The sequence below is a fragment of the Syngnathus scovelli genome, chromosome 9, assembly GCF_024217435.2.
Source record: "Syngnathus scovelli strain Florida chromosome 9, RoL_Ssco_1.2, whole genome shotgun sequence".
Taxonomy (NCBI): domain Eukaryota; kingdom Metazoa; phylum Chordata; class Actinopteri; order Syngnathiformes; family Syngnathidae; genus Syngnathus; species Syngnathus scovelli.
In genome coordinates this window covers 6,796,841-6,808,880 of record NC_090855.1, presented here as the reverse complement: position 1 = coordinate 6,808,880, position 12,040 = coordinate 6,796,841, and the positions used below count along the sequence as shown (strand labels likewise).

General features: G+C 39.8%; 2 protein-coding genes across 10 annotated transcripts in view; both read right to left on the bottom strand.

Moving 5' to 3' along the window:
* Positions 1-7,243, bottom strand: part of grb10b (growth factor receptor-bound protein 10b) — a 46,726-nt gene extending 39,483 nt beyond the window's left edge. The window contains exons 1-2 of one of the 5 annotated variants that reach the window (XM_049730592.2): positions 6,975-7,242; positions 4,967-5,059 (exon numbers count right to left, since the gene is read on the bottom strand). The gene's annotated coding sequence lies outside the window, so the exon portion shown is untranslated. Of the gene's footprint in view, positions 1-4,966; positions 5,060-6,974 lie in introns of all 5 variants that reach the window. The other 4 variants (XM_049730591.2, XM_049730595.2, XM_049730594.2 and 1 more) reach the window with 4 other exon arrangements.
* Positions 7,244-9,566: 2,323 nt separating this feature from the next.
* The window catches only part of cobl (cordon-bleu WH2 repeat protein), a 30,074-nt gene continuing 27,600 nt past the window's right edge, over positions 9,567-12,040 (bottom strand). For all 5 annotated transcript variants that reach the window (XM_049730586.2, XM_049730585.1, XM_049730588.1 and 2 more), the window contains one exon: positions 9,567-11,292. In XM_049730586.2, coding sequence (XP_049586543.1) covers positions 11,215-11,292 — 78 coding nt within the window. In that variant the 3' untranslated portion in view covers positions 9,567-11,214. The remainder of the gene's footprint in view (positions 11,293-12,040) is intronic.

Here is a 12,040-nt window from a genome sequence, read left to right as displayed (position 1 = left end):
AATGTGTGAGTGACCCAAAAAAAAAGTGTTAAAAATGTTCACATACAAGTTGCTCCTGAGTATAAGTCGCACCCCCACGCAAACTATGAAAAGAGGTGCGACTTATACTCCGAAAAATACAGCATTTACATCTCAGCATTTTATTGTCGGCCAGGGTCAGAAAATGAATTGTATTTGAGAAAAAAAACCTGTTGATTACATTGTTTTATGACAAGTCAACAGAAAACATTGTCCTAATGGTCCCAATGCTTTTGGAGTAGAGTATACCATGAAAATAACTTGCAACACATGACTATGCCTATCAGTGATGAACGAAGCTAAGGTATTCAACACAAGCACACCTTTGCTTCATTTCTGCCAGAATCAAACCCATTCCAGTGCAAGGATTACAGTCTCTCAAGACCCTTTGATTTGATTGCTTCCACTTGAACAGCATACTTAAAATGGTCCTCTGACCTTGACAATGCAATTATCCTAATGGTGTTAGATCACACCACTAAAAGAGACTGAGGTGTGGTGGTTCTGACCATTAGTAAGTAACTGAGCTGAAGAATATTTTAGTGCACTTCATACAGAAAGGTCCTTCGCTTCTTTTGGCTCCTCTGATAAGGAATGTCTCAAACTTTAAAACTGTCCTACTGATGCAATAATCTCATTTGTCTAACTTTGGAACAACTATTAGATCTCTGTAGTTGCTTGTATGTCAAGGTGCTGGCCAGGAAAAAAAAAATTAACTCAACAAACTGAAATCTGAAGCATCTCTTTCTGGCATACGTCAACTAGATAATACATCAAAAGGACAAACTAAACTTAGAGAAATCTTGGGCAATTTAAAGTAAATAGGCGTGCAACTGGACTAATCGTTGTCTTTGGAGGTGACATCTGGTTCTGACAGGGATGTGACAAGTGAAGAGAGCAGAACCCTCATCCAATAGCTGTGTTATGACCAAATATTTAAAGTGTCACACGCCTAATGAGGTGTTCTTGTATTTCCTTTGTTCTTTGTTTGTCTTTGGCCAACTGCCGCCCTAAACCACTTAAACGAGACAAGACTTGCTACGTATTAAAGAGTCTACTCTAGACTTTACTGAGCCAACTTTCACAAATCTATGAAGTTTTTAAGTAACCAGAGGAGCATCAGCACTCTGCAGAACTCTACAGCAGATGGAAGCAACATCGAAATGTGCTGGCGTGCTGGTTCGGTATAAATAGCGAATACTTCGAACTCTGATCTCATCGAGTAGGGATGTAAAGATTCACTCTACCCCTGATTCGATTCAAATTTCGATTCCTAATTCCTTTTTTTCCTTTTCAAATCATCCTGCATTTGTTTCATTTTATTTCATTTGGCAATTTCTTTGTTCCAGAAAGAGGCACGAACCAGTTATTTGAACAAACGAGCAAAGTCATTCAAATGGCAGAAGAAATACTGAGGAAGCACGACCTGATTCATACAGTAAAACCGGAGAAAAGAACTGACATACTACGTACCACTCAAATGATATCTATATTTTTAAGTAACAAAAGCTCTTTGTGTTGCTTTGGGATAATGGCATTACATGCACTGGAGGTTTTATTATCATAAACTGAAAATACAGCTCCAACTAAGCTGTGCAGCTGTGTCAACTTCTCTCTTTGTGGATGTAATTGCAAAATGTGTTCATCTTACTCAACTTGCCTACAGTTGATTGGACTGGACACAGCTGAACACTGGGCTGTTCAGCTCTGCTCAGTCATCTTTGGAATGCACAGAACACATTTTTTCCATATCGGGTACTGGGTGAAAAATTATGTGCGATACAGCAACCCCCCTAGTTCCCCTCCGCTTAGCTGCCCAAGATATAATATACATGTACACAAATAGGGACAACTGAGCATTATACACCTGTAACTGTACGTAGAAAAAGAGGAAATGCCCACTCCATTGGTGTAACCTGTTTACTAAAAAACAATGGATTGCTAAACTAGTACTCAATCAGAAACATATGTTAACTAAAAAGTGTCCAAATCTTCCACCAGTCCTTTTGAATGATATCGCTGAGCTGTTAAGTTGTTTTTAATCATTAATACAAAACAACCAAAACTAATCGTTTTAAAAAACAGTAACTGTGGAGAAATGTTTTAATGCATTTCCCATGCTTGACCCCCCCCAGCCCAAAATCTTAGCGCTATTGAGTCCAGAACATAAACATAACCTTAATTCAAAAAATGGCACAGATCCAAGTCAATATGTGCATTCTTTTCTACAGGCCGTTGAAATGAATGAACTGACCGTACCATGACCCCAATTATTGCAGTGTATACGTTTAAACTAGTTAGACACTTTGAGTAAAAATATTAGGAGGGTAATGCTGGAAGTTGTCAAAACGTTCTATGTCAACATGACCTATGGAACCATGACAATATACATTATGAGTGTGATACTGCGTATGTTTTATCAATCTGTTGTGGCGAACGCTCTTTTCTGTGCGGTGGCGTGCTGGGGAGACAGCATCAAAATGAGGGATGCCTCCCGCCTGAACAAACTGGTGAGGAAGGCGGCTTCTGTTGTGGGCACAGAGCTGTCCGGTCTGACATCTGTGGCGGAACAACGGGTGAAGGCCAGGCTGCTGTCCATCAAGGAAAACCCCGTTCACCCACTGCATGGCACCAACTCCAAACGGAGGTGCAACTTCAGTGACAGGAAGCGGACACCGTCCTGCTCCACGGAAAGGCTGAGAGGATCATACCTCCCCAGACTTTTTAACTCCACACAGGGGAAAGGGGTACGATCATGGGCATGACCGTGGGTTAATATGCACTGGGTATTTCATTAAATTTTTTATATACTGGTGCATGACTCGTTCACAAGTGACTATTGCACTCATATACCCTGGATTCTGTTATCCTTCCCCTCTTGGGTATGGATACTACTGGATACTGTGAATTTATCAATGTAGTATCAATGCATCTACTGTCCATCTTAATAGCTTAATTGACTGTAGTGTATCATATTGCTCGGATTCCCATCAGTTTTGAACTCAAAAGAGTACCCAAAGTTTAAAAAAATCCTTTTTAGTCTCAACAGCAATCAGATTGCAGCACATAAAAAAAAAAAAAAAGTGCACGCTACAGTTTAAGCATGGTACAATTTGCATTTTATTATTAGATTTTCTAACTGATTCTGAAATTAGACTTTTCATTCCAGTTATCAACTTTGTGTAACAAACAAGTTTACTGGATGCATGCGTGTGGGCTGCCTGATTTTTCTTCTGCATTGCAACACAGTAAGTTTAACAGAGCATCTCTGTATTCCGGTTTAATCGGCAGATTAGATGGCAGTCACTCCTCAGTGGTTGTGCTTGTTGCACATGTTGATTAGTCATTAATTGGCAGAGTTCATTATCTGAGCGCAGCAGCGTAAAGTGGGGCTATAAGAGAGGGCCTGATGTCATGCCGGGGAAAGCTGAATAGCACCAGTCAATGAATGAAAGGACTATTGGAATCCTAATTGGATGAGGATTTTGGGAGAACCAGCCTTATGCAATGGCAAGATGAATGCTTTGGGGTTGGGCGCAATATTGTAGTATTGTAAACTGGGGGGTATTGGTGACCCCATAAAGTTTAGCTAGCTTACATCAATGTAAGCTTTTTGACACAAGAACAAAAGGTTAAGTGCAGTACAATCACAGTTATTATCAGATGTCCTCCATATTAAACATCATCAAAATGCAGGTGCTAATTTTAAGATTGTAATTAAAATTAAATTTTGATAATTGTTTTAGAGTGGGGAAGAAAAAATAAAAATTATGATCATTTGGTTGCATAAGTGTGCACAATGTCTTCCTACTGGGAATGTGGCTTTGTTCAGATCAAATCAAACTCGTGTTAAATGGGAATCAAGTACACACCTGCCACAATTTGAAGTGTCTCTAATTAACCCCAAATCAATGTTCTAGGAGGCTTTCCCTGACATTGTAGTCACATCTTACACCACAAGTCCACAGAAAGCACAGAAAGGGGGGGTTCATGCTGGCTGCTACGTCACTGGACTGCTGTTTTAGAAACAAACACACACAGAAAACAAACCCACATGCACGTACGCATGCATGCATAAAAAACAGGAACACAAATTATGAAAATTGTTTAATGCGATATCTACTCTCTACAATGTATTTAGAAACAATCCTCTGAATCTATTTCACATGGGACTTTAAGTATTTTTCAAAATATCCAAATCGGTTTTCACAACAGTGAAGTATATCGCAAATGAACTCAATAAAGACGTTTTATACAAGTCAGAAGAGTCTGATCACACAGCTTGTGCCAAAGTGCTCATTGTCACTGGGTTACATTTTGACTGCAGACAGCCCACCTGAGCATTTGGCTTCAGAAAGAAGAGTTGCTTTTAAATTCAGTAACTTGACATACATAAACTATGCTGTGGTCCCCCAGCAGGCATTGGGTTAATGGTGTCATTACATCAGGAAGGGGGGGCATTAACAGTATATAAGCCTAGACTAACTAGTGACTGCTGGCTGACGCAAGACCCAATGGAATGCTGCCTAGAGCACAAGCACAAGCTCTTATAGCTCCAATCCAAGTTAATAGGAGATCTCCTCCACTTTAATGCACCTTTAAGTACATACATTTCAGGAAGAACAAGAGTAGTGTGTGAGCCGAAAGAAAAGCTTAAATGTAAAATAAGATGTCACTTTACATCTTCAAACACATTTCTGGTCTAGCTGCTACCAAGAACATTTTTTCTTCCCAAAAAATTGTTGCATCTGTGACAAAATATGCATGCGATTTTCTTAGGTTTACAGAATTGATCAAGACAAAACCTTGACGTTTTGAATGATGCAGAAAGAAGGTATACTTTGCACGGGTTATAATTATGAGCAATATGTGCAGTCAGCAGGCTTTTGGCAGCCTGTAGTCTTGCAGAGTTCATGCCCCATCATGTCTGTGCTTAGTGAGCACTCACTTGAAATAGAAGGCCTGGTGTGAAGGGGGTGAGCGCAAACCACAAATTGAGCTGCCGCCTTGCGCAGAGGGATGGCACCGCAACCTAACCGAACTGAAGGGGGGCAAAGGCAGGGAGAGAAATCCTTCTTGGTTAGTGTTCTAAAAAAGTGTGTCAAGTTTTTGCTAGCAGTCAGCTGATCAGTCACCTCATTCGATTAATCTTCCACAAGTGTGCACAGCTTCATAAAAACTGGGGTGTTCACTCTTAACCAATTACGTATATTCAAACCCATGGTAAATGGGAGTCAGCACACATCTGACAATTTTTAAGGAGCCATTGATTAACTACAAACTACTTTGCTTTGAAATATTCCCCTTTGTGATGCCAGTACTGGAACTCTTCTGGCACATCTTGCATTCCGTATAACAACAGACCCCAACCACCGGGTTGTGAACCACCGGTTTGTGGGGGACTTGGTATGGAGCCACACAGAAAGACTCAACCAAAAATCAGCATCTGTTTTATCAAAAAATATTTTGAACCAAGAGCTTTTAATGTTTAGTTAATTAAGCTCATGGGATTTATTTCATAATAAAATGTTAGAATGTTACAACTGACCCAGATCATAGTCACTCTCTTTCATAATGTTACATATCACCTCAAGGTACTTTATTACAACTGACCCTGATCCGGAGTTTTGGAATTTCCGATTGCAACATGCATTTTCTCTTTGTGTGGCATAAGCATTTTGCATTTATTTGTAGACACTTGAAATTCGTTTGCATAGTAGTTTCAACATCCTTAGGATGGGCTACTAAAACGCTGGAGGGGAGGAGAATTTTGCTACTGGTGCAAATGGTGCTACTAGTGGTCCACACAAAATGATGCTATTTTATATATGGACAAAATACACATGTGCATACAGTCAAAATACATACTTTTGATATATTTATTTCTTAATGAACTATTTTTCAAAGATCTACTAAATTCCAAACCCAACAACAAAGGGTTTGAAGCAAAAAACAAAATAACCACACATTGTATTTTTTGGAAAGAACTCTCTTGTATAAAATAACCATTCTAGAATGGCACAAAAGTGCTGTCAAGTGGCCAACATTAAGTGCAAAAAAATCATTTTGCTCATTTTTTTTCCTCCACAAAAATCACCTCACTCAAAATGTAAATATTGGTTACAATATATCATTCTAAATCTGCAAAATAAACAGACCTATTCATGTTGTAATTCAGTATAGTATAATACCTAGTGCAAGTGCAACCTAAACATCTCTGTGGTAATTGGTTATATTACAATTTCAACCTACAGTCAATCGCTCCATATTTGCAGTTTGTTTGTGCATGTATTTTCTTTTTTTTCATATTTTGGGTTTTCCTCAGTTTTGCCCATTTCCTTTCTCTTTTTCTTTTTCTTTGTGTGTGCAAAACCTCAGATATTCTTGGCTACCTCATGGCGCCCCAAGGGGCTGCACCAGGGAGACACATGTTACAGATGTCCTGTTCCAATTAAAACATTGCGTTACGTTCAAGTGTTCTATGCTCTATGGTGCAAAACCGGTCTGGGGACCACTACTCTACTGTATCAAACAATGCAATGAGGATTGCACTCAAGTGGGACAAGGCAATTCCTCGAAAAACGCCCCCGCCCCTCCTCAAGGGAATTGCTGCCAAACTGTGGAGGGGGGGCGCAGGAGTCCCACTGGATGCAAAAAGTTGCCAGTGTGTTACTCTTGCCTGACGTTATGCAATCGTCAACAACATGACATGCTGGCAAGCGGACGTTGCTTGCCTCCGAATAGCCTGCACGAGGCTGCTTTGAAAACAGCGTTAAAGGTGCATGGAAGTTTACGCACACAAACAGACTCGAGTAATGACAACAGTTGATTTTAACTTCAACAACGGACAAGAGTTTGGGTAACACGCTGACACCTTTGCGTATGTCTTGTATGGGGTGCAGTGGGGAGGAGGGGGAGGACTGAGAGAACGCGTGAGTCCGATGGCAACCACTCACCTTAGGCTACTACCCTTGCAGACACTAACAGTCGTGTGGAGGTGAAGACACCGAAGCGCCGGTTCAGGCCACGCTGAGCAACATTCCTGGACCGGCAAGCGGAGAACTGAAGAGGAGGCGAAGAGCTTGCACAGGAAAAGAAGAGGAGGCGGAAGGAGTCAAGTTGTTGCAACGGCGAAGACTCCCAGGACAGATCATCCCGAGCGGCCAAGCGGGACCGAAACACATACAGTACACGCGGCTTGCGCGCACGCAGATCACACGCGCGCGCGCGCACGCAAGCTTCTCCGCCCCTCGGGGCCTGACCACGCCCTCTAAGCGAGGGCCAATGTTGCATTTGCAATCATGGGAATGAGACCATGTCCCCTTGCCTCAATATTGTTAATTTTGTTTATGTTTGTGGCTGATCTTAGATGACACAACAGGAGGCAAACGTGCTCATGAATTTAGGGGGAGGCACAGACGCTTTTTATTGCATGTTTCAAATACTGTGCAGAATATATGGTCCAGTGCATGTCAGTATTTGTGAAAAATAAAATCAAGGTTATGGATATTGGTCACTGTGGCCATTGAGAACTCCGAAATATATACATCAGTGGCATGTGTTTGGTACTGCTCAAGTTACCTTCCCAGAACTGAGATTTTATTTGTCAGAGCCTCATAGGGGTATTACACAAGACTCCTCTGATGTGAGTTGAGAAAAACATCAAGAGGTTTACATTAGGACATGTGCTGTTGCAAGTCAGACTCCTTTAGAGGTGAAAACCTTTATAATTTTTATTGAAATGTTAGAACAAGGCCAGTTTTGATTTCATATGATCAAGATATGACTTAAGTGTCGGTTGTCAGCTTTAATTTAAGGGGATTCACAAAAAATATGGGAATTAATTTAAGCAATGTTGAGACACAATACAGAGAGGTGTAATCATTACAATCTTTGTTTTTGATAAAGCCTTTTTTGTGTACTTCATCACATGGAAGTGACAATTTTGCAAACAGCAGTGTTTTGAGCTCCACACATTCTGTGACAATTGTCCAAAGTGGTTTTTCCGAGCCTTTATTGCATACCGTATCTTCATTCCATATTTAACAAAATCAAACAATTTCATGTGTGAAACAGCGCTCGAATCTAAAATTAGAGTACACCAAAGGTCATTGAATGGAGAAATGCGTCAATGGATGTGACCCCGATTTCATTGTCCCATGGAAGGTGCACTTGACACTTGAGAACACACCATGAGAACACACCATGGGAGTCTGAAAAATTCTCAGCGGTGTGCATCTGCTTCAAGACATCAGGGTGCTCAAATTGTCACTCCATTGTGTTTAACAAACACATAGTTCTACATATGAGACTGCAAAATGCATGCAAGAGATGCTCACACAGACACACTCACATATCATGTCACTCATAAACGGTCGACCACTATGGGAACAAAGCCTTCTTGCTGTGAGACTGACACTGAGACATAAACGCAACACGCATTGTGCTTATTCCACCTCCTCAATTATTCAACACTACTGCCTTTTGTTTCAATTGATTGATCAGTTACTTTGTGGACGACCAAGTTTGAGAAAACAAAGGTCATACAACATCCTGCTGGTTGTGGCTGTCACTGCGTCCATCACTCACTCCCAAGTCTGACAACAAAGCTGTGTAACATGAGCAAAGGCAGTGAAATACTGTGTGACTATGTGTCCTGCAGGACAGCGGATGGAGACACTTTTAGTGGAAATTCAAAAGATTTTCATTATTCATAGTTTATCTTTCACCGAAGAGAGAGGCACATGCTTTGGACATGTTACACCCTTAACAACTTTCACCTCACTTCACTCTAAACACTGTTTAAATTGAGCTCTTGTACTTTAAGCCCCCACCTTCTGTCTCTGATTGGTTGTTTATCCTTGGGTGCAGTGGGTCAAATTAGTGTGAGACCTGAGACAGCTGATCAAGTATATCAAGTCAAGTCATATCAAGTTTTAATATGGCTTTTTTTTAATTGTAAACACTGCAACAGTTAGACGAGGTTTCACTGTATCATACAAAAGAACCAAAAATGAAAGAATGTATTGTACAACTTACTTTGACATTAGTTGTGATCAATTGGGCTTAACACACTGTGCAAGCCGCAAAGGCACAGCTGTGTAACACAATTCATGCACTCAACAGAAATTTGCCCTGACTGCAGTTGTGAGACATTGGCTCTTTTCGCAACATCTATTGTATTATCATCTCCTTTGTAATTGCTATCAGATGTTTTTTGAGTATAAAAGGAATTTCCCACAACAGGGACTATTCTAGGGTTCTTCTTTTTGTAGATCTTCAATGTGCTGCACATGTTGATGTACCAGGAAGCAGTAAGGCCGTGCTAAACTTTAGGAGCGTGATTGTGTGCAGCCACATTGATGAGTCAGTGCGCTGAGTCGCTGCCGGGAAAAACAGCTTGACCGTGGTGAGCCAGAGAGAGCGAGATGTTGCATTATATTTCATGAGGGCAGACGTGCTACTGGAAATGACAAGCCACTGTGATGCTTTTACAATTACTGGAATTCACATTTTCTAAGCCAATAAAGACATTACAAAAAGCACTGTGCAATTACAAAAAATATTTATTCAATCAAAAATTAGATAGACAAAATCATTGTGCAAACTCGTTTGGGGGAAAAAGTCAAATGTAGTGGCTTGTAGGAATCTCATCATCAGATGAAAGAGTGTCTGATAATACAAAACTAGAGCCATAGTGATCATTTGTTTACAAAATATACAATATATGCTACTGTGAAATGTGGTCTATTGTGTGACAGTCGAATCATCCAGCAAAATAGGAAAATAACATATTTTAGTAAAACAATTAAAAAATAGAATCAGGGTTGTGTACTCTCTTGACAAATCTTATTTTGAAAAATTGCAGAGCATAAAATAATCTATGAAACTAGGAGTTCAAATCGCTTTACTCATTTTATTAAACAGCAGCAAGCATTTACTAAACAGCAGCAAGCATTTACACCTGAAAATGAACACTTTAAGTGTTGTCATTCTGAAACTTATTCAGTATAAACATAGAATTTAAATTCATATTAATGGCAGCAATTGACTCTTCCTAAATCCAATACAGCTCGTCCAAACTGTAAACTTTTCATAGACGTATCAAATGCAGCAACAGAAACACACTACAAGCTTCTAGTTTCCTAAAAGTGCCGTGTTGCACGACATGAATATTGCAAAGCCAGTACATGTGGTGTTCGTTCAATAATCTCTGTGCTCTGCAGCCGACATTTCCTTATGTAGGCTACTTTTTTAACAACATAAGTGGATGCAAACATCAAATGTAAGCTACTTTTCTTGTACGATACACAGTGTGTCTCTGTATAACATCCCTGCCGAACAATTACGTGCATGAAGCCATTTGTGTTAAACAGCAACACAAATCAAAAGTTAGAAGCCAAAAGTGAAGCATCATAAGCTAAAAGGCACTGCGTGGGTCAAAACCATGTTTTATCCTCCACACTAGCATTAGTGAAAAAGTTGGCAGTCTTTACCAGATCAACAGAAAATACACTTTCAAATGTATTTCGATGTGTGCAGTATATTAAATCGGGATATACTAACTTGAAGGTATTGCACGACATTTGGAATGCTAACAGAAAACAATTTTGTACATAACACTGAGCAACACAACACTAGAAGGCATCCAAGTCTCAGCTGTGGTAAACAAAAATAAAACAAGCAGAGCAAAAGAACAGGCTATGGAAGTAGCGCAAACCATGTGAAAGATGTTGCTTTCATTGGCACTTATTTTTGTAGAATGCTTCAATTAAAACCCCAAAAGCTAGAGTAAAGATAGCAAGCAAGTTGTTTTATCGAGATGGACACGATTTCCCCAAAGGTCGCCAGGAGTGAGCAAATAGCTCTGGTTGTACAAATGAAATGAGTCATACCTTCTTTCACTTGCGACAGCTTATATCAGACAAGTGTGTGCAACAAAACATTCCTCCGGTGGGACGGCATTCAAAACTACACTCAAAATAACAGTTTCCTGTCATGTTGTCATTTTAGTGTTATAAGTGCTGTCAAGAACTTTATAAGATGGAAAAAAAAAAATTCCCCCTCTTACGTCATGCATAAAGATCGCTAACATTGACTCAACATGACCAGTGTTTTAAATCTCCAAAGCTCTGCGGTAAAACACAACCAACAAAGAATTTGGGAAATGTTTTACTTTTGGTGGTGTGTTTATTCCTAGGGATGATTGGAGGACATTGCATGCGCTTTTCCGAGTCTGCCATTCACTTGGACTGTCTTTGTGGGCACTGCAACCTAGATAGAAAACACACAAACAAACAATGAAGTTTCCCTTTTGTCTTTACTGGATAGATCTTGATTAGATACTAATCAGTCATCAGAGAAATTTCACAAGTTATACAAATAAGTTTCCACTGCCGTTGGCTGCAGGGGTATTAATGACTTTATAGGTATTTCAAACGGAGTTTGATGCTGAATTAAACAAACTACATCTTTGTCACATTAATGCTGTGCCGAGCCGAGCCGCGGTATATGGCCCTCCCACACCAGAACCAATTGCCGGTACAGCATTGTGTTTGGCTACCTGTTGCCATCCATAAGTAAATTTGTGAGTAAATGACGATAAAATCATTTTTGTTTCAGTACGCAAACATTTTGGACATTTTTTGTTCAAGATACAATAAAGGTTTAGAAACATTGGGATAAACAATATCAATTTGTGTCATGCTGACACAATTTATTGAAAACAAACTGCAACTTTATTTAATTTTCTAGCGTAAGATGGGTTCAGTAATTGTGTTTCTTTGCAAAGTTGTGATGGCTTACGACCAAGATTTCAGAAATAAAGTGTTAGACAGAGCTAAATTTAGGGTCTTTAAATTTAAACAGCTGCTGCCCACAAAGTGAACTTTTGCTTGCTGGACTGATGCCAATTTAAAATTCATTATAGTTATCTTTGTTTTATGTTTGATTCCCTATATAAGTGAAATGTGTTCTTTGCTCTGCATACTGAACAAAGTGGACAAAGGGAAAGCCGGAGTTG